Source organism: Nilaparvata lugens, chromosome X (assembly GCF_014356525.2).
Source record: "Nilaparvata lugens isolate BPH chromosome X, ASM1435652v1, whole genome shotgun sequence".
In the NCBI taxonomy this organism is placed as follows: Eukaryota; Metazoa; Arthropoda; class Insecta; order Hemiptera; family Delphacidae; genus Nilaparvata; species Nilaparvata lugens.
The window spans coordinates 24,938,602-24,961,634 of record NC_052518.1 but is presented as its reverse complement, the minus strand read 5'-3'; the positions used below and the strand labels follow the sequence as shown (position 1 = coordinate 24,961,634).

The 23,033-nt window shown below is 33.7% G+C and overlaps 2 protein-coding genes across 3 annotated transcripts in view; one reads left to right on the top strand and one right to left on the bottom strand.

Moving 5' to 3' along the window:
* Nucleotides 1–5,178, top strand: part of LOC111057614 (cytospin-A) — a 52,629-nt gene extending 47,451 nt beyond the window's left edge. For both annotated transcript variants that reach the window (XM_039443061.1, XM_039443060.1), the window contains one exon: nt 575–5,178. In XM_039443061.1, coding sequence (XP_039298995.1) covers nt 575–664 — 90 coding nt within the window. In that variant the 3' untranslated portion in view covers nt 665–5,178. The remainder of the gene's footprint in view (nt 1–574) is intronic.
* A 946-nt stretch (nt 5,179–6,124) lies between these two features.
* LOC111057615 (ADP-ribose glycohydrolase OARD1-like) lies at nt 6,125–6,508 on the bottom strand. The gene has a single exon (XM_022345056.1). The coding sequence runs from the start codon at nt 6,506–6,508 to the stop codon at nt 6,125–6,127; it is 384 nt and encodes a 127-aa protein (XP_022200748.1).
* Nucleotides 6,509–23,033: the final 16,525 nt, after the last annotated feature.

Sequence of the window (23,033 nt, the reverse complement as noted above, 5' to 3'; positions counted from 1 at the left end):
TCGAATTGCATCACCAATGAAATCTACCGTCATTATTATCTTCTAAAAGAAAAAATAAAAACTGTTTCTATAATTCTCACCAACTCTGTATATTACATTAGTCTACTACATTTATACAAAGGGAAAACCAGCCAAACAATCAAGTATTATATTCCCATATTAACATTTTCCTGTATGCCCAAACACTCCTTACAAAGTCTATCGGTACCCTCCAACTATTTTATCAGTACTAAGTTCTCGGTGAAAATTTGATGAGTTACAAATTGGACTTGTAGTAAACCTGGACTTGTATGTCTGCTTCAATGCTGTAACGATAATGGTTTTATAAAGTTGTTGATTTATTTCTTGTAAGTGCTTGTTATTTTGAAAACAGGAATACTACCATTCAATTCAGCTTCTCTTGGCACATCATGCATGGTTATTCATGAAAATTGAGTCTCAAAGTTTTATTCCAGTGCATAATGTCACCTTTCAAAACCTGATCCTTCTCAATCTCGCTCAATTGTTGTTATTATTTCAATTTAGGTATTGGTTGGCTCAGTAAATTGACGTTTTATTTGAATTTGTGTTTCAGAGTATGACGGACATGATACTCCAAGAGCGGCCGGACTGGCAACAGGTGATGGCTTACGTCACCAATATCTACAAACATTTCGAAACTTAAGCGGTACTATAGTCTAAGCTATATTATTATTTGTTGTCAATTTAGTTTTTAAGTATGTCTCATTGATCAATATCCTCAGTCAATTCGTAGCTTCTTGTTGATGGAATTGTGCTCATTTTATGTACTTATTTGCTCCAGTAATTATTTGCACCTACTTTCAATTATCATAGATACCTTGACATAGGAAAGAGTGACAATAAGACCCATCTTGGGTACCTGAGATTGGAAATGTTAGATTGAAGCCTGATCTCAACAACATTTTTATTCTATTTTAGTTTTGGTTTCTTTATTTACTCATTCAGCATTGATTCTATTATTCATCCGTATAATCATAACTATTTTGGAATATGCAATGGATAATGACTTGCTGAAAATATTCATAAGAGCGTAAGCTATCACGAAAATTAACTGCCACTCGTAATTCCTTGTTAATGTTTCAAGTATCATTTTGATTGAAGATGGTAAAGCTGGCTCCGTTATACTGCAAAATGTAGTAATGGGTTGAATGTGTAATTCTTCAGACCATTGATCCCAAAGGTATAAGCAGCACATTCGCAATTTCAGAGGTAATGAGATACAACAGGGTTCCATTCCTCATTCATTCAATCATTTTTTCATCCAGCATTGTTTCGTTTCCAGCATTTTGTAATTATTCATAATCCATAATATCAATTCATATTTCATAATATCATAATCATCTTGGAGTATGCAACGATTAACGACTTGCAAAAAATATTCATAAGAACATAAGATTTCTTGAACATTAACTGCAACTCGTAATGGTTCGAGTGTCATTTTTTCATTTTTGATACGTTAGGCCCCTACTATACGGGTGTCTAATTGACTTCAGGGTCCCATTCTACATTCATTTTTTCAGCATTTTTTCGTTACCAGCATTTTGAAATTATTCATAATCCATCATATCAATTAATATTTCACTCGGTCCCCCGATATCTATTCATAATCCATATTTCATAAATTCATAATCATCTTGGAATAAGCAATGTATAATGACTTGCAGAAATTATCCTTAAGAACGTAAGGTCTGTTAAAAATTAACTGCAACTCATAATTCTTTGTTAATGTCTCGAGTGACATTAGTTTAATAATTATAAAGTTGATTTTCGGTATAATAATTTCGATGCTCTGTGGAACTATACAGGAGTCCGTTTTATTATAGTATGTGGTGGAGCTACCCTTACACTTAATTTCATGAAAACTTGTATTTTACTTAAGATTAAGTTGTTATATTGAAACTTATCCTACAATTTTAGTTTTTAAGAAAGATGAAGTAACAATTCTAATGAAATTAGAATTCATTTCTGTGGCAGCTGTGGCATTTCTGTGGAATTTTTTCTAGCGTATTGCGCAACCTTAACAGTATTCGATAACATTTCATAATCGATATTATCATAATTTCATAAATGGTAATAAATGAAGAAAAGCTTTCTACTGATGATAATTTTCAAAGTTTTTCTATTTGTATACTATCAAGCTATCAAAATAGAAAAGTTTTCTCAGGAAAAATTTCTTTCCAATAAATTACTTTTTGAGATACACATGCCTAAAGTTAAAATTTCGGGACAGATCATTTAAAATTTGGTAAGTAATAAATTTATGAAATTATAAGGATCAGTACTTCATGGTTTTTTTATTGAATAAAACAAGAAATTCCTGAAAAGTCTTTTTTTTGAGGAAACTATTCTATTTATAATCAAGCGCCCAAAATCAAATCAGTTGAAGCTTTCTCAAAAATTAATATTTTCAGGTAATTTTCGTTTTATTCAATCAAAATTACCATGAAGAATTAATTCCCAATAATAATTAGTTCCCAAAATCAAATCAGTCAAAGCTTTCTCAAAAATTGATATTTTCAGGAAATTCTCGTTTTATTCAATCAACATTACCATAAAGAATAAAATTTATACTCAAAATATCATGAATCTCTTACCGAATTTGAAATGATCTGCCCCAAAAATTCAAATTCTGGGCGATCTTATCTCAAAAAGACTTTAATTTTTTCCTAAGAAACCTTTCTTATTTTGATGTCTTGATAGTATACTAACATTATTGAAAAATCATAAATCCATAATATCATAAATACATATTTCACTGTCCCCCGATATTTATTCATAATCCATATTTCATAAATTCATAATCATCTTGGAATATGCAATGGATAATGACTTGCAGAAATTATCCATAAGAACGTAAGGTCTGTTGAAAATTAACTGCAACTCATAATTCTTTGTTAATGTCTCGAGTGTCAGAGGTAATAAAATACTTCCGGGTCCAATTCAACATTCAGTCAATCATTTATTCCATTCAGCATTTTTTCGTTAACAGCATTTCCTTAATGAAAGCGTAATGAACATAATATTGAAAGAATTTTGTAATTATTCATAATCCATATCATCAATTCATATTCCATAAATTCATAATCAACTTGTAATATGCAAAGATTAACGACTTGCAAAAATTATTCATAAGAACGTAAGCTCTCGAGAGCATTAACTGCAACTCGTAATTCTTTGTTAGTGTTTCAAGTGTCATTTTTCCATTTTTGATAGGTTAGGCCCCAACTATACGGGCGTCTGACACGCTGATCTCATTTTCTTCGTTTCCAGAATGCATGGCGTCTTATGTATATTTTGCTGGTATGGTTACCACATAAGTGACGATGCATCCCGCTAACATTCAGTGCGTTTTTGATACACAAATTGTAAAGTTGATTTTCAGTTTAATAATTTCGATTCTCTGTGGAACTATACAGAACTCCGTCTTATTATAGTATGTGGTGGAGCTACCCTTATACTTAATTTCATGGAAACTTGTATTTTTCTTAAAATCAAATTGTTGTATTGAAACTCATCCTAAAATTTTAGTTTTTAAGAATTAATTAGATATAGAAATTTTCTGAGATACAAGAAATATGGAGAAACAATTTGAATTGAACTTGTAATATTGCTCATTCCTCATTTATTTAGTGTTTTTTCATTCAGCATGGTTAACAGCATTTCCATAATGAACAGAATAGTGAAAGAATTCTATAATGTTTCATAATCCATAATATTAATTCATATTTCATAAATTCATAATCATCTTGGAATATGCAACTGATAACGATTTCTGGTATAATAATTTCGATGCTCTGTGGAACTATACAGGATTCCGTCTTATTATGGTATGTGGTGGGGATACCCTTAACATTTATTTGTTGGAAACTCGTATTTTTCTGAAGGCTTCAGGAATGAAGAACCACATTTTGTTCATTTTTTTACTCGTGGTTTTGGGGCGGTATTGCAGCCAGAGTGTGTATCATACTCCACTTCTCATTGCTTCAATAGCATCTTCATATTTCATATTTATTTTTCGCATATTCATTTTTCATATTTTGTTATTTTCGCATCTCAGATCCCACATATGAATTTTTCATTTTATTGTTCTTTTTTCTGTTTAATTTATCATATTCATAGGTGCAATGTAATCTTAATTTTTCTCTGTTTATTATTTCTGGAGCAAATAAACATAGCGCAAACGATCCATCCTCAAATCAACCATAATGGAAGCAATATAATTGTAATATGTTAGGTTTATCAAAATAGTTATACTTATTAATTTGTATGTACTGTGTATCAATTTGAAATTTTTTAATACTGTCCCGTTGGCAGTTCATTATTTTCGTCATTGTCATGCAAATGAACAAAATAGATTTTCTAATTTGTATGTACTTTTATACTTAACTTAACTTTCATACTTAACTTCCAAATACTGTCCCATGCCCAGTTCAAAATGTCTCATTTTCGTTCAAACTGAAATATTTGAAATTCAGTGATTTATTTTTCAAACAATGTTCCTATAAATCTCATTCAAATGCACGGTTAAAATTTTCATGTAAATTTGAATATTTTAAGCTCAGTGATGTATTTTTCTATTAGTCTCATTCCAAATAATATTAGTTAAGGAGCTGTTTTAAAACGAATAAAAATTTAATTAATTTGTTGTTGATTATTAGCTGTGCTTCTATACAATATGCGTTTCTGTAGTTGTAGAGGTTTCAGGATTTTCTTTTGAAATGATAATCAACCCATTCATGTTAGATTTAATTTATTTCTATGGAGTTACAGCGTTTTGATTGGTATATCTATTACCTTTTTATTCTTTTTGAATACATGAACATTTTCAGCTAATTATGCCATTCTGAAACGTCAAAATGGTTATGGTATCATGGATATTGATAATATTCATTTCGACACTTGACACAATTAATCATGAAATTCTCAAGTGGACAATGGGCACTAATTATTCTTGTTGGATTTTTTATTTTTTGAAGTAGTTATTTTTTATTAAAATTTTCAATTCATTAATGCATTGAATAATATGAACTATTCACAGGCCTACTATATTAAGACTGAGTTTTGTACTTTTACTTCCAACTTGTATATTCATGGTTTAAAAATGTTATTATATCTTGACTGATTTATTCATTAAAAAAACATTTTGTAAGAACTGTTTTTTTGTTGATATTGATTAATGAATATTGTTCAATATTCTTGTGTATTTTTCCCTCATTTATCATCCCACTCTTTGAGCAACAAGATTGTCCATTGTCTATTGATTGTCGATTGATCATAGTCGCAATTATGTAGTCCCATAGATATTATTATTGATATAAATATCCATGATCATATTTATGTGGCTATTCATGATCATACTGGTGCGGGTTCCTACACTAATTAAACACTTGAGGCGATTTATACTTATTAGATTTATTTTTTCTAACACTATAACACATGGAGATAATCCAGAAACAACTATAAACTGATAATTACACGGATAATATCACGAGAAAACTAAAAACTGATAATATCACAAGAGAATGTTAACTAATATAAATAACTGTATAAGAATAACTGTCACCAAGAATAATGTCTGTATAAACAACTACAAAAGTATATTATCACCTTATCACTAGTTTGCCATAATTTGAAGAAGCAAACACTCCACTGTAGTTTCTCAACTGACTTGCTGACTGAGATACACCATTAATATAAGGCGAGCGGAACAATCTAGAAAGGTTTAGAGGTGTGGCAAAACGTCCGACCAATCACAGTGCATGGAGATTGCCAAAGTATTCTAGATCATGTTTGCCATTGGTCAAAAGCTTCATAAGTCAAACCCAAATGTGCTGGAAGAATCTAGAAGCCCCACTGATTCTGCTGTGTCAACCCTCTGAAGGCCCTGCTTCTTATGTGTCAACCGTCTGAAGGCCCATTCATAACACTGCCCCCTCCTTAGAACTGTTCTGTCCCACAACAGTCAAGATCCATCCTGAAGGTGTGGCAAGCAGGAGCTGGTTTCAATGGATCTGCTTGTGTAACCCCATGGATTGTAAACACAACAGGTGATGCTGATTCCAGTGTTCTTGAAGATTCTTCCAATCATTGGTCTCACAATTTTCTAGTCCAATCCATTGTAGCCATAGCTGAGTCTGTTGATCCCAAGTCTCTCCACTCCCATGAATTGGAGATGAGTCTGTAGGAGCATTAGACTTAGCCACAAAGCCTGATATGTGGATTCTTCCTGGGGTTGGTTCTTTGTCACCAAATAGAACAGATGTTGTTTCTGATCCTGAAGATAAAGTGCTTTTCCCACTGTTGGATTCTGGAGGTTCAGCTCATCCAATCTTCCAAACTTCCTCCTGAAGACCGTAGCAATCCCTCGTGATGCTCCCACATTCCTATCTTTGTAATGGGCCAATTCATAGCTCTTTGGCAGGGTGAACAGGTCCTGGCAACTGTCAGTGACATTCCCTTCTTCCTGTGACATCTCCAGATTGGCCATGAACTCTTCAAAGTCACGGCTGGCTGGTTTAGGAACCTGCACTTTTTGAGCTTCCCTTGTAGTATTGTCTCAATGGTAGGGTGCCAGTCGGTTGCAGTGCACAATTCATGGAGTACCTCTTGGTTTCTTGATGCTGTAGACCACATCATTGATCCTTGTGACCACTTCATAAGGTCCATCCCAGGAAGTCTGCAACTTGGGAGAGTATCCACAGTATCGTTGAGGGTTGTACAACCAAACCTTGTCACCAGCCTGGCACCCATGGCATCCTCCATGGTCTGCTTTGATGTGATAGCATTGCTTTTTCATGTCACTGGCATCCTGGGTGTTTGTGTGGACAGTATAATGGATTTAATCCATTTTTTTCCTGAGCTCAGTGATGTGGTCTTCCTGTTCCAGGTCCTCTCCAGGCTTTCATCCATACTCCAGGTAACAGGGTGGTCACATATCTCACCCAAACACTATCTTTGCTGGTGTCATTCTTTTAGTCTCATTGATTGAACTTCCATATGCCATCAGGAAGAAATGGAGGTGGTGATCCCATTCTCATTGATGCCTAGATACAAACTTTGACAGGTATTTTCCCATGGTCCTGTTCATTCTCTCCACCATTTAATAATATTGGGGATGCAGTGGTGTTGTCCTGGTATTGTTGATGCCCAATACTTCACACATCTGAGAAAACACTGCAGATTTGAAGTTTCTCCCTTGGTCTGAATGTAACTCCAATGGAATATCAAAACGACTAAAGAACTCCTTCACCAATACATCAGCTACAGTAACTGCCTCCTGATTTGGCAGGGCATAGGCTTCTACTTACTTGCTGAAGTAATCATTGCAACCAGGATGTATTTGTTTCCATCATCAACAATTGGAAATGGTCCAGCAATGTCAATGGCAATATTCGTTCATATGGGGCTCCCACATTGTATTTCTGCATAGGGCCATTGGCATATGCACAATTTTGGCACCAGTTCTTGACATTCTCTTTTGGATTTGGTCAATAGAATCTCTCTCCTACATTTTCCAGGGTCTTGTGCACTCCAAAATGCCCACCAGACTCCATTATGTAGCTGTTTCAATACTTCTGGAATTCTTTTCCTTGGGAAGATGATTTGTAGTTGTCTCTGATCACCTGCAGCATTTTCCATTGCCCTCTTCAAGATTCCTCCATCTTCAAAAATTGAATCCCATTATGCCCAGAGGGTCTTAACATAATGGTGACAACAACTTCTTGCCAGCTGGGTTTTTCTTGACCACATTTCCAAGACCACAAGTGCTTCAGATCAGGATCTTCCTCCTGGTCCTCCAGCATTTCATCTCCTCCCCAGTATTCAGGGATGCATGATCAGTCCTCAGCAGGAAGTGATGTCCATACCATTTATGGAAGTGACTAATTGACTTCACTACTGCCAACAGTTCTCTTCTGGTGACACAGTAATTGTGCTCTGGTTTTGACAGCACTTTACTAAAATATTCAATGACCTTTTCTTCACCATCTTGTCCCTGTGAGAGTATTCCACCAATAGCTGTGTTACTGGCAACAGTATCCAGAATGAACTTGCCTTCTGATTTAGGATAAACAATATAGGGGCTCGGCATTCTTAAGTGCATTCTTAAGTGTGTCAAATGCCTGCTGACAGTCTTTATCCCAGATGATACTGTGCTTCTCCTATGTCAAATTTGTTAATTGAAATTGAAATTACGAGGGTAGGCTGATAAGTAATGCACATATGCTTGTAGAAGGCAAACAAAAGCAAATAGCAAGATTCGGTAAAAAATAAATTAAAGTACAAACCTTTAACTTCAAAATCATGTATTTATTTTTCTACATAGTCACCGTTAAGCATTACACATTTCTCCCAACGTGTTACAAGTTTTTTTATTCCATCACTGAAAAATTCTTCCGACTTTTCTCGAACCCACAACGTGACAGCTGCCTTCACTTCACTGTCCGAGCTGTAATGATTTCCCTACAGGTCTTTCTTGAGTAGAGGAAAAAAATAAAAATTGCAAGGTCGGGAGAATACGGAGGGTGGGGAATCAGTACAAACTTCAGGTTTCTCAGAGCCTCTTCAGTTGCACGTGAATTGTGTGGCCGAGCGTTGTCATGTTGCAAGATTATTGGCGCCAGGCTGCCTCTAACATGACAAACTCGACATCGGAGGTGTTTCAGAGTCTTCATATACTGAGCAGAATTTACCGGTGCCCCTCTTTCCAGATAATCAGTCACATAAACTCTGCGAGCATCCCAAAACACAGTCAAAAGATTTTTTTCTGTGGATGGTTGTGTTTTGAACTTTTCCACAACAGGAGAATGTGGATGACGATATTCAGCACTCTGCCTTTTTTCTTCAGGGTCGTAATGATGAACCCGTGACTCGTCCCCCATCACAATATTCAAAAGAAAGTCATCTCCTTCGTCACGGTAGTGCTTCAAAAGTAGTTCACAGCATTCCAATTGACACTGTTTATTCCCGTCTGTCAGACGGCGTGGTACCTACCCATCGTGCACAGATTTTATGGTATCCCAATTGTTCAATGATGAAGCCGACAAGTTCCTTGGATATTCCAACTTGGTTTGCAATACGCTGTTGAGTGATTCACCAGTCATTTTGAATCAAGTCTTCGACGAGTTTACAATGATTATCATCTGTGGCAGTGATTGGACGTCTGCTGCGTGTTTTATCAACAATTGAGGCTTTTCCAGGTTGGCAATCTCGAAATTTTATAAGTAGGGGTAAAGTGAGAGTACTGCCCCAAAGCTGATTCTTGGTTCTAACCTTGCCCAATTCAATGTAATCTGAACTAACTTGACCTAGCCATACCCCTAATCTCACAATAAATCTCAAATGAAGATCCCCGTTCCCACTTTTTTGGAAAAACTAGATCCAGCTTTTTTCATTTCTTGAATAACTAAGAAACTGTTAATTTTACAAAAAAATTACAAGAATAACTTTTTCCAGTAAATCCAATTACAAATCCATTGACACTCCATTTGTCAAGATTGATCAAAAAATAAGGATCTCATGGGAAAAGTAGATCCAATTTCTTGAATAACTAAGAAACAAAGAATAATTTTTTTTCAGTAAATTCATTTGTCAAGATTTTTTTGTAAATTCATTTGAGGGGGGATGACCCTCTGTCTTCAACCAGCTAAGTTTGAACTACTTGAAAACTCACCTCAGGTTGTATTAAACATTTATTATAAAAATAGATCATGAGTGTTGATAAATTTGGTCGATATTTGTATGATAAAGATAATAATAGTGATATTAATGTTGATATCAAAAATTTGATTCAGAATTTTTTCTATTTTCTACAATGCATACCATTAGCTGCAACTTTCATACCAAACATCAATCTCAATAATGAAAAAGAGTGGAAGTATATGACTGATCCAAACTTAATCCAACAATTCTCACTTTCTTCTGGAATCTCTTTTAAAGAATGGTATGAAAAAAAATGTGAAAAATCTTAGGTTTAGGTGAGTACACCCAGAAAGAAATTGTAGATGTAGGTGAGTACACCCAGAAAAAATTTTGGTTTGGTTACCCAGACCAAGAACATTATTTAACTTTAATAAAATAAATTCATTTGAAAAATCTAAGCTCTAAACCTAGCTCCGCAGTGCAGGCTGGTTGCTTGGCTGAATCAAACTAGGAGCTGAGACAGCAAATAATAGCAGCGTTGATGGGAATGCGAACGGCTGCAGTAGCATCTTCCACCCAGCAATGGTCGGCGTAGTTCTGTCTAGCGGACAAACGAAAGATCAAACCAGTCGGTTATTTGATCCCTCCAGCCAGACTCAGCCAAGCAGCTGAGACAATAGAACAATGGAGTGGCGGTCTTATTCGCGTTCATCAGCAGTTTTCTTTCTCACGATTATTTTGATTTTTGTGTGTCAATAATAACTCCAGTCACCAGTAAAAAGTTCCCAGAAACGTGGTGTACTACCATATTAATGACTTTTCATGATGATTTTTAATTATTTAAAAAAATTGTTGACATTCTGAGCCTTTAGGCTAAACTTGGGGTCGCTGAGAATGAATCTGCAATCAGAATTTCTCTATCATGAAAAATAACGAAAAAGACCCAGCTGATGATCTTCCGGCAACCATTAACAGTCATTCTGCAATGCGGCCGAAACACTTCCAAGCCAGACACCCATCTCCAATGACAACAATGCCAAGCTGTAAGAAACCATCCTGCACTGCGGTGCTAGGTATATAGATGGTGCAAATTTGACACTATATCATCACAGTCAGTATTTAAATATATTGTACTTTGAAAGAGGAGATTAATACTTTTGATTTGAATATTGTCTAGTTTTTAACCAAATTTCTTGTTATTTTATAGAAGATTTTTTTCAAATTTATAATACTCTTTTTACTGTTCCACTCAGTGGTGTATATTCAAACTCATTATCATAGAGGATTAAACAGTAGGCACTGGCTTTTTCTGAGAAATTATTTGTTGTTTCCAATGTCAACTTTATGTCTATTGCTCCAGATTTCAATAGTTCATTTTGCCTACTACAGTCTATCAACCAATGGTGCATATTTATCAAATGTTTTATACTCAATTGATGTACTGCTGTTATAAGGATAGTATTCATTTTGGAATTCAGAGAACATGTGATACAATAAATGTTTATTACCAACAATATTTTCATAGGAGAATGATTGAGCATTTAAATAGAGATTAACATTGTTCAGATTACAGAAATCGAAATGTGACCTGTTAGCAGTTAAAACATTTTTCCTATTCTTTTGAAATCAAAGAATAATCAATCTAGGTTTCAATATGTTCAAAGTTGTCTTAACTGTCCATTGAAGATTGGTAGTTTCAGGTAATTGTGGAAATTCATGCAATTCCCATGACCTGAATGGAATGGTAATTGGTATATCACTATGTGTTAAACTCAGCAGATCAAGACGAACAGTGTCAGAAGCATGTATGTAGGGTACTTTCCATTGTAGTTTTGTAATATCAATTTTCACCGATTTTGCTGTCTCTGATTCAATACAATTTGAGTCTGATGATGATCTTAATAGAACAATTTCCTGATGAACATTTAATAGAACTTTTCTATAGTCTTCCATTACACCTAACCACATATCCAAAGGAATGCAAAAGCAGAATTTATCTAAACATTTCCATCCAGTCAACTTCCATCCTGCATTCTCCATAATTTTTTCATTGAGTTTTGATTGATGTAGATAGTTTTTCATGGTTGTTGTCAATCCTACATTTCATGTGCGATCAACTTCAACCCCTCCCAATTCATATCTGATTCAATCAAATAGGTATGCAACTCCATTATTGATAAGTGAAAAGTCCTTGGTTTCAACATCATTCTTATCTTCCACTTTCATTTCGCCTTCAATTATGAGAAAACTTCTACTTGGAAGGGTATAAATATCTTCTTGTTTTAAACTAATTCAAATTTCATCATTGTAATTGAATGTCTGTTGAATATATGGTGTGTGAGTGATATACTCATATTTGGTAATACTCTCATCAAGATGTACACTCTGATCAACAAGTAATATATCCAACTTGAATTCTTTCTTATATATTTTCATTATATATTTTTTCTTCTCAATAAAACCTGAGGTGATTTTTCAAGTAGTTCAAACTTAGCTGGTTAAAGACAGAGGGTCATCCCCCCTCAAATGAATTTACAAAAAAATCTTGACAAATGAATTTACTGAAAAAAATTATTCTTGGTTTCTTAGTTATTCAAGAAATTGGATCTACTTTTTCCTTGAGATCCTTATTTTCTGTTCAATCTTGACAAATGGGGTGTCAATGGATTTGTAATTGGATTTACTGGAAAAAGTTATACTTGTAATTTTTTTGTAAAATTAACGGTTTCTTAGTTATTCAAGAAATAAAAAAAGCTGGATCTAGTTTTTCCAAAAAAGTGGGAATGGGGATCTTCATTTGAGATTTATTGTGAGATTAGGGGTATGGCTAGGTTAAGTTAGTTCAGATTACATTGAATTGGGCAAGGTTAGAACCAAGAATCAGCTTTGGTGCAGTACTCTCACTTTACCCCTACTTTTATAACCCATCGATTCACGGTAGACCTATCAACAGTATCGTCACAATAAACAGCCTTTAAAAGACGATGAATCTCACTAGGATTCACTTTTTCAGCAGTTAAAAATTTGATAACAGCACATTGTTTAATTCGCGTTGACATAACACCAGAACACGATGCCATACTTTCACTAACCAAACCAAACTGGATGAACACAATGCCTTCAAACTGCACAGCCGTGTAGAGGAGAAATAGTACTTCCACATGCCACCAGGCGTGCTTCTGAAGTTTATTTAGTGTGTGCATTAGTTATCAGTCTACCCCCATATATTTATTCTTAGGAAATACTAACAATACAGAATATACATATACAAAACTTGAAGAAGGTTTCTCACATGGGCAAAGCCTGTGTGCAAGGAACGAGTTCTCTACATTTACATATACAATGATAGATATGACAATGATACAATACAATTGAAAAACAAAACAATTTCAACCAATAATAAGCATTAAACAATAACATATCAAAACAAAAGAAACAGGGCAATAATAATTATTAATTACATTATATATATAATTATATTATTAATTATAATTATTAATTACAAGATATATTACTTACAGACATAAAATGATAACAATGGTATTAGGATACTACAAGAAATTAATCCCAAAAGAGACATCCCAGACACACTCAAAATCCTTCAACACACCGTACACATTAAATTTTGTATAAATCCATCTGTACTTCCCTATTTCTATGTTTAATTTTCATTTTTATTCATATTCTATATTAATTTTTGTTATTATTGTATACTTGTGTTCTTATCACACCACTCGAGCTCTATCGATCAGAATAAATTGATACTATATAATTCTCAATTTCCTCACGATTCACACTACATATCCATTTGTTGACTATTTGCTTGAGATGGCTTATTTTATTATTTTCGGGATATTTTATAAATTCTGGTAGCTCAGGGAAAATCATTTTGATTTTATAATGTGAGGATGTAGTTGTGAATGTTTTTAAGTCTAGGAGTGATGATACCTGTGTTCAGAGCAGTTCTTGTTTGGTAATTGTGGCGGATATTAGTGAATAAAGAAGACTTGCGCTTGAAAATATACAAAATGGTTTGACTATGCTTGTAAGAGCTGAACACTTGATAATAGCTATTAAAACACTTGAGGCGATTTATACTGATTACATTTATTACTTTCAACACTATAACACACAGAGATAAATTAGAAATAACTATAAACTGATAAATACCTAATAAATTACACAGAATTATCACAAGCCCACATGAACTAATATAAGTAACTATAATAATAACTGTTACCAAGATTAATAACTGTATAAACAACTAAAAAAGTATATTATCACTTTATCACTAGTCTGTCACTATTAGAAGAAGCAAACACTCTACTGTAGTTTCTCAACTGACTTGCCGACTGAGATACGCCATTAATATAAGGCGAGCAGAACAATCTAGAAAGGTCTAGAGGTGTGGTGAATCGTCCGACCAATCACATTGCATTGAGATAGCCAGTGACTTCTAGATCACATTTGCCATTGGTCGACAGCTTCATAAGCCAAACCGGAATGAGCTGGAAGAATCTAGAAGCCCCCCCTGCTTCTGCCGCATCAACCCTCTGAAGGCCTTGCTTCCACTGCATCAATCCTCTGAAGGCCCATTCATAACACTACATATACTGTGTAATGGGGCCTTGAAGCTGTGTTTTGGCGGATGAACTTACTCATTATCCACAGGTAGGACCTGAAAAAAACCATGGCCAGTTGTGAACTGAGTAAGGTAAAAATCTACCTCACCATGTCCCCTCTCCATACATGTACTTATGCATAGGATAAACATGAATGTCCATCTGACCCTTGTTTCTGCCAAGAAGCCATGGCCTCAGCCTGGCAGATTATTGAAGCAGCAGCTCGCCCCATTTCTGGACTCTTCAACTGGACAGCCTCAACTACTTTCTCTATTGCTGTCACAGTTGAGTGCCCTTTTCTAAAGCCATGCTGACTTTTTGACAGGTCTCCAGAAACTTGTATTGCTTGTTGCAATCTTATAGCTGCAGCAGTTTCTCCATCACTTTTCCATTGATGTCCAGCATGCACAGTGGCCTGAATGGAAATAAGATATTTCCTTTTCTTTTGTTTATTAAAACAAGCCGGAAAGTCTCCCACTTCCTCACAAAAGCTCCAGCAATGAGGCATGAGTTGTACACATCAACAACATCAAACATTGTTTTGTGAAAATTTGAAAATTCATGCAGTGAAGGGTAATGTTGATAATATTCCAAATGTTTTGATAATCTCCGATTAGACAACAAACGAAAGTGTACTGTGTAGACCAAACAGCTGATTTGAAATGAACTGAAATCAGAGATTATATAAATTTCAGCCTATTAAATTTGATCAACTAATAAATAATTTTCACATTTTTTTCAATCAATCCCGTTCTACTATATTTTTTGAGCAACTGGTAGAGCTGTCAAAGTTTCCAACGGTGTGCCACTTTTCAGGTGCCGGAATTTCGATCACAGAATAGGTACAGAATGGAAACTGTCAATAAAACGCCTATCTAACCAATAAACAATGCTTTTTACATGACACAAATACTAGACACGTCACGTGACCTTGGGAAATTCCAATCCTGGTCTTCTGATTGTCTCATGGCAGTGAATGAGATCAATTGATCCGGTTCATTAAAGTGATCCGAACCTATCATCAATACCATTGATATAGAGAATAAGATTAAGAAGAGCGAAGTCCGCTATGATGCCACTGCGCTAGTGTAGCTACCAGAAATTTCGGGCAAGAAGTCGGGTATTTGTATTCGCTGTGTAGAAAAAGAGCCTTTTTCAAATGATAATATTTTTTTATTGAAGCAATAAAAAATATTCAAAGTATGGTAGTTTCATGCAGTGCTTATGGATGAACGAATCTGCATGCGCCAGATAAAAATATTTCTTTTCATACATAAGTATTTTTATATTTTCATAGGTCATGTTTCAAGCAGGCTAAGCCTAGTGCCAAATGATCGTTTCAAGGAATATTGTGCTTAGGTTGATTCATTATCATTATTTGCCAAGTAATAAAATATAAGTTGCGGTAATATTATAATAAATATTTTATTTCCATAGATCCAATATAGGTATCCATATTCCATTCCATTAATTTGTCTTATATTGTAATATTTTGTGAACTATGAAAATATTGTCTGCTAAATTTGTATTATAAAAAATATTATTTGCTAAAATTGTCTATAAATTCTTCATTATTGCTATTGTTTTATTTTTCCCGTTCTTATAATATGTAGTTATTTATTATCTTGTATTAAATATAGGAGTATAGAGTATAGTGTTAGGTACCGTTCTTATAATATGTAGTTATTTATTATCTTATATTAAATATAGGAGTACAGTATGGAGTATAGTTAGGTACCTATACTTGAGTTACAAAACGAATGAGAAACAGTTTCACGAAATATTGTGATAATGATTAATTTATTATTATTGTCATCTAATAAAATATACGGTAATATTAGCGATCTATAATTTTTGTTTTATTTTTCCTGTTCTTATAATATGTAGTTATTTATTATCTTATATTAAATATAGGAGTATAGTATAGTTAGGTACCTATACTTAAGTTGCAAAACGAATGGAAACAGTTTCATGAAATATTGTGATAACAGTTAATTTATTATTTATTATTCTAATAAAATATACGGTAATATTAGCGATCTATAATAAATTAATGTTTTATTTTCCATATCCTAAATACATGGTAATAGGGAAATATTGTGAAAATAAGATTCATTTGCTAATAGAATGGATCAAAATCTGTAGTGAGGTAGGTTCACTAAATTAGATGTTTGGTCGAGTTAAAAATAATGTTCAATGAACAAATCATTGTATCATATGGTAATGGAAATGACGAAAAGTTGAAAAAAAAATTATATTGAAATCCATCAAGTACTATGTCGAAAGATATAACGCAATGAAATTCCATGTTTTCCCATATAAGTCTGTCTGGGCGCCTGAATTCTTGCCCGATATTCAATGGCGACGAGAAATGAAGGAGGCATCATGCTTCCAAACGCTTGAAGGTATAGCTTAGTCATCTAACTATATATATCAATGATCAATACTATTACAATGCCACCTAACAAGATGGCGGATTTTTGCATCAGGGTACTAGCCAAGTTTCCATACTTTATGCAAAGACCTTAAAGATGACCTCAAATACCTTTAAGGTCTTTGACTTTATGTATACTGTGTTTCGATGTCCCGATCTTAGATCAGTTATAAAATAGACACGGCCCATTGTATATTCATACTGAAAGTCGATGAAGCCAACATCTACTGCCATATCGCCACATCGTGACGTCAGCATCGGATAGAAAACTTTTCTGTAGAATTTGTAAATTAGATAGATCTTATATTTTTATGTAGAATAATTTTGAATAATTCACTTTCATCTGAAATAGACATAATCTGCCATGGAAAACAATGTAAACAAAGTCTACAGAAAAGTTTTCTATCCGATGCTGATGTCACGATATGGTGATATGGCAGTACATGTTGGCTTCAGAGGCTAGTCTTCCCAACGTGTCTATTCTATAACTGGTCTAAGGTCCCGATAGAACCTCGAGATCAAGGACGCAGTTATTAGACGCCAGTGAACTCTGTACTAACTGGAACGGGCTGTCCAATGCTAAGCTACAGCCAAAAGTGTGTAAGGCGGAGTGAGTGAGACAGGCCTACCGTGTGGGATTCCCTTCTCTCTTGTACTCAAACATTTAAGCAGGTTGTTGCAGCTCTTGAGTACGATTTTTCATTTTTAAAGTTGAAAAACGGATTTGAATGAATATTAGGGCTATCAGTATTAGATCACAACCTTTTCTCTTGAATAGTGTGATGTATTTGTCGTAAAATGCATAGAATTGAATAAAAATACGACCGAGAAATGGTGATGTATTGTGTTGCATTTGGATGCAAGAATGGGCATGTTAAAGGAAATGAAATACCATTTCACAGGTAAGTCAAACATTTTTAGTCTATAAATTAATTTGAAGAAACCTTTCTGTTTTACATACATTTCCAATACTTTTTTCTATATTGATCAGTTTATTTGACCAAAAATAAAACAACAAATTTGGTTATATTCCTAGTATACGGTGATAGTTTCTAAGGTAATTGAAAATTTAGGCCTACTCTATAGCATCTAAAATAAAGAAACATAGTTGAAGAACAAATTAATCCTTATTCAGAAAAGAATAAATACAAATGATTAATAATTTTGTTTTATGATCATGAGATGACATAATTTATTTCAGGTACCTACTTTTATTTTGAAAAATATGATATTGCTTTCAGCTGAATTGTGATTAATTTTTGAAGCCTTTCCGTTTCAAATGAATAATCGTTCAATTTACAATATTATGATAATTATTTAGCATATTTTACTGTTTGCTTATCATATGGTCATAATTATAATACAATATTAATATAAATGTTTCTTCATAGAGTTCTTTGCATCATTTCTGAAACTCCCACACTTACATGATTTGAAATGTTATCAGAATGTACCTAGTATATTGCTATCATTACATAATTCAATAATCCTGTGTTATTGAATCATCATGAGTCCACATAATTCATTTTATTTACCTACTTTTATTTCAAAAAATATGAGATTGTTATCAGCTGAATTGTAATCAATTTTTGAAACCTTTTAATTTCAAATTGTTCATTTTACTCTGGTAATTATGTAGCATATTTTACTGTTTCCTTATCATAGTCATATAATATAATAAAATTTTTCTTCATTATTTGCTTCATTTCTGAAACTCCCACTCTTACATGATTTGGAATTACACCAATGCTCACCTACATAATTCTACATTCATAGCCTGATGTAAGTAGGCCTATATTATTAAATTGAGATATTTTCCTGAACAATAAATCATAAATCTTTCCTTTAACAATAACAATAAATCATATAATCCAAAAAACAATAGTATATCCTATCAAAATAAACATAAGACTGTGTTTAATAGTTTCAATTAAACACAGCCCTCCTTTGGACTGTGTAGGAACAAAATTCGGGATTGGAATAATAAGGACTATGAGCCTGTTTTTTCATTCCCAATCATTTCATGACAGTTTATATTTTGTTGAATGAATAAAAATAAATAAATGATACGCTTCTCTGAAATCTGGCCCAAAGTTATTCCCTTGCATGTGAAAAGTTGACAATACTAAAACTACTGCAGTCACAAATGAAAAAATCTTTTCTTTATTCATATTCAACCTATTTCATTATTTTTGCTCTCAAAAATTTAACAATGAACTGCTTAATTAAGGAAAAATAACGCTTCCATGGAATAAGACATACAATATAGAAATAAAATAGAAATTGAAACTGTGCAATGCATTTTTCCATAAGAGCCAATGTGTTACAAAATGACGAATCCCACAGCAATGCGGGTTGCCTATCTTTACCAGCTGCCTCACTTTCTTTGTGTTCCTAGTCCATTCCAGTTAGTATAGAGTTTAGTGTTAGCTTCGACCATTAATATAATAGACACGGCTTCCCAATACTTCCACAATACATTGGGCAGAAGCAAACATAAACAGCCGTATGACGTCACATGAAGGAGCAAAATGGCTGGATATTCTTGTACGGTATAGGCACGCTATCATATTTTTGTATTTTAATCAATTACCAGATGGTGATTTCTTTAAAAAATGGTGAGAAGTTGTTGTGCATATAACTGCACAGAGAGTGATAAAAAAAGGAAGTGGGATTTCTTTTCACATGTAAGTAATTATCTAAGTTACATTCTTTTCAAATTAGGCTCAAGTTATCATTCAATAAGTCAATGTTAATGAAGAATGCAAACGTGAATTTGCTTGTTGTCCTTCAATGCCTGCAGCCGATTTACAGATTCTAAATTTTATCATTTGATTTTGCATACAAAAATATTAATATAATGTTTAATGAGTTCATTCACGGTAGCTAGGTTACAACTGCTTTGTTTACAATGTGAAATTCTTAGGTAACTTAATCTTGGATAATTTACCCTAATCGGATAATTATTGTATTATAAAGAAGCTAATAATTTAGAGCTATAATGCATTGAATTTTGAAAAGAAAAACAAGCATGCAAGTTGATCAGATTCCATCTACAAAGAGCTAATAATAGGTTCCTTGGATAGGTTTCAATTATTAATTTTATCATTATTGATTCTCTTGAACAGGCTCAAGATTATGTTATTGATTGTGTGCATAACATACAATAATTCCTGAATTTTCAATAAGTCTATTCATACTTGTTCATAGATTCAAGAAGCAAGTTGTTAACGGCTTGATAAAGCCCCTGAAATAAATTTCAATACAACATAATCTGTTTAAATAAGTTTACTAGGCAATATAAACATAGACTTTACGTATGCAATTATATGAATAAATAATGGATAAATTAACTTCCATAATTAATTTTTCAAGTAGAATAATAAATCAGTTCAAATTCTGATTCAGAAGCTATGAAAGTGCTCATTTAGCATAGGCTGATTATGGCGTGTAGTTCGAAGGCTCTCTCATGTGACGTCACACACCCAATTCATGTTTGATTCAGCGACTACGCTCAAGCCGTGTCTATTATATTAATGGTCGAAGAGTGTTAGACGCGCATCTCGCTGTAGGAATGCACCCCTAGCATAGACGAATATGCGCATGCGTTGGTAACTTATTAGAGCAATTCCGTTCGCTATGATAACTGTTATTGCGCTGTGACTGGCATTCAGTGGAACTGCAACTGATTCGCCAATGTACGAAAACTCAACATAACCTCTTTGACTTAAATTCAATACTTCATATCAAAATCATAACTTGTAACATAACCTCTTAAATTATTAAAAGTCAGAAATGACTATCATTGATTCATTGTACCCTGGAAACATTGCTGGAGTTTCAAGTTTTAATGTATCAAATTTGTAAAACTATACACCGGCACTTCTTATGCTTCTTCAATTTCTGTTGATGGCTATGATGCAATTTATTGTTCTATGTTCTATTAACTCATGTTAGAATAAAAAATCGAATACTGAAAAAACAGAGTTTGCTTATTGTAGAATAAGGCTGCAGTGCAATAGAAGTCCTATGTTTCAATTTGTTGATAGGCTATTACCAATCAATCAATCTATTCATAAAATGTACAAATATATTTTGATTATCATCACTTTCTATTTTGTCATATTTATAAAACAACACTTTAAAAGAAAAAATCAACACAGTCAATGTAAAAAAAGGCCTACTACAAAATTACTACTGAACAAATTCCTGAAAGGATAAGGAATACAAAAACAATTGCACTAGATAGGCCTAGTCCTCCAGATTAGCTTTACATTTTTACATAAATATGTAGCTCACTATTGAATTTACTAGGCAACATATGAAAATATCTATTTTCAATCCTACCTACATTTTTTCTTTTTAAATAATTCCAAATCATGTTCCTGGACTATTCTGCTAGATCGCGTATTATAAAGGCTACAAGTGAATTATTACTTCTATGTTCAAATTCAGTAGTTTTTCAAGAGCAGGCCTAAATAATTATGTCATAATGTATTGTCCATAAATTGTTAGAATGCTGAAAGAAAGATTCAAATCAATTTATTCTCCATTTTTTACAATATACGAGAGGTTATCTCTAAAGTAAAGACTGTTGGGAAATTTCTTGCCGTGAGGTTGGCTAACCTGTGTCGGCTGAATCCAGTCTCGTAATATACACACTGCATTGTTGTCTGCCATTTGTTGCATTGTTCTATCTTTATTTACATTTCAGTTATAGCATTTGGAAATGAATGAGACAATTGATGTTGCCGCCGATTGTGAAATTCGTGGAGGGATACGTTTTTTAAACCATCAGAATGTTAAACCGGTCGAAATACATAGGCAGTTGGTTACTGTGTATGGTGAAAATGTAATGAATGAAAGAAACATTCGAAAATGGTGTGAAAGGTTTAGAAATAAGAGAGTTAATGTGCATGATGAAGAACGTTCTGGGAGGCCCTCAATAATCAATGAGGACTTGTTGAAAAAGGTCGATGAAGAAATCAAAAACAATCATCGCGTGACAATATCTGAATTGACCCGTATTTTCCCTGGTGTTTCAAGAGCTGTTATTGGTCGCATTGTGCATGACCATTTAGGCTTCAGAAAAGTTTGTGCACGTTGGGTGTGTTGGGTGCTGTATGCGTTATTGGAATGTCACAAACAAATCCAAATGGGATCTGCTTTGGAATTCCTAATGCACTACAAAGAAAATGGTGATGAATTCCTCATTTCAATAGTTACCAGCAATGAAACCTGGAATTCTTATTACACGCCAGAAAGAAAACGGCAGTCATGTGAATGGCATCATCCTCAGTCACCAAAAAAGATCAAGCCACTGCCGTTTGGAAGGAAATTGATGGCCACAGTATTTTGGGATTGATTTGGCATTTTATTGATTGACTTTACGCCACGTGGAATGACTGTAAATGCAGAATATTACTGTGAAACACTCTTCAAGTTATGGCGTGCCATTCAGAATCGCTGCCACATATGACTTACTGACGGCATCATACTGTTGCACAATAATGCTCGCCCACATGTGGCTGGTAAGACGCTCGATTTACTGAACAGATTTGGATGGGAAATTTTTAGTCACCCACCACCATACAGTCCAGATTTAGCACCTTCAGATTACCATTTGTTTGGCAAATTGAAAAATTTTTTGGGAGGTAAGCAATTTGCGGGTGATGACAAACTTAAAGATGCCATGAATTGATGGCTGAATGAACTGGTGGCAGAAGAATACGACAAGGGTATATTAAAGCTGGTGAATTGCTATGACAAATGTCTCAATTCATATGGTGACTATGTAGAGCACTAATGTAAGTTGTGTATTTCATTCTGTATCACTTTATTTGAACATATTTTTTTAATAAATTTTTTTACAACAAAACAGTCTTTACTTTAGAGATAACCCTCGTAATATACAGGGCATGAAATTACCATAGTTACTGAAATAATTACCATATAACTGAAAAATCACAATCATAACCTGAAGAATATTACAAAAATCAATTTATGTGGAAAATAATCCCAAAGGTTACAAAAACCTGTTTGGGCAGAAAAAAAACTACTTAAAATAAAAAAGAAGTGTTACAGTTAACACAAAGCAAATTAAGAAAAAGTAAAAATAACTAAAAAGACAAGAAAAAAGGAAACTTTTTGTGTAGTTGAGAAGTTGATATTGTGGTAATTATTTATATTGAATGAAAAAGACTAGGAAATTGTCAAAAGACCACAGATTTACAAAAAAACAAATAAGCCACCATTTTGTCACACCGTTGAGTGGGAGGAGACTGTCTAGCTGGGCAAATGGCAGGCGTTCATGCCCT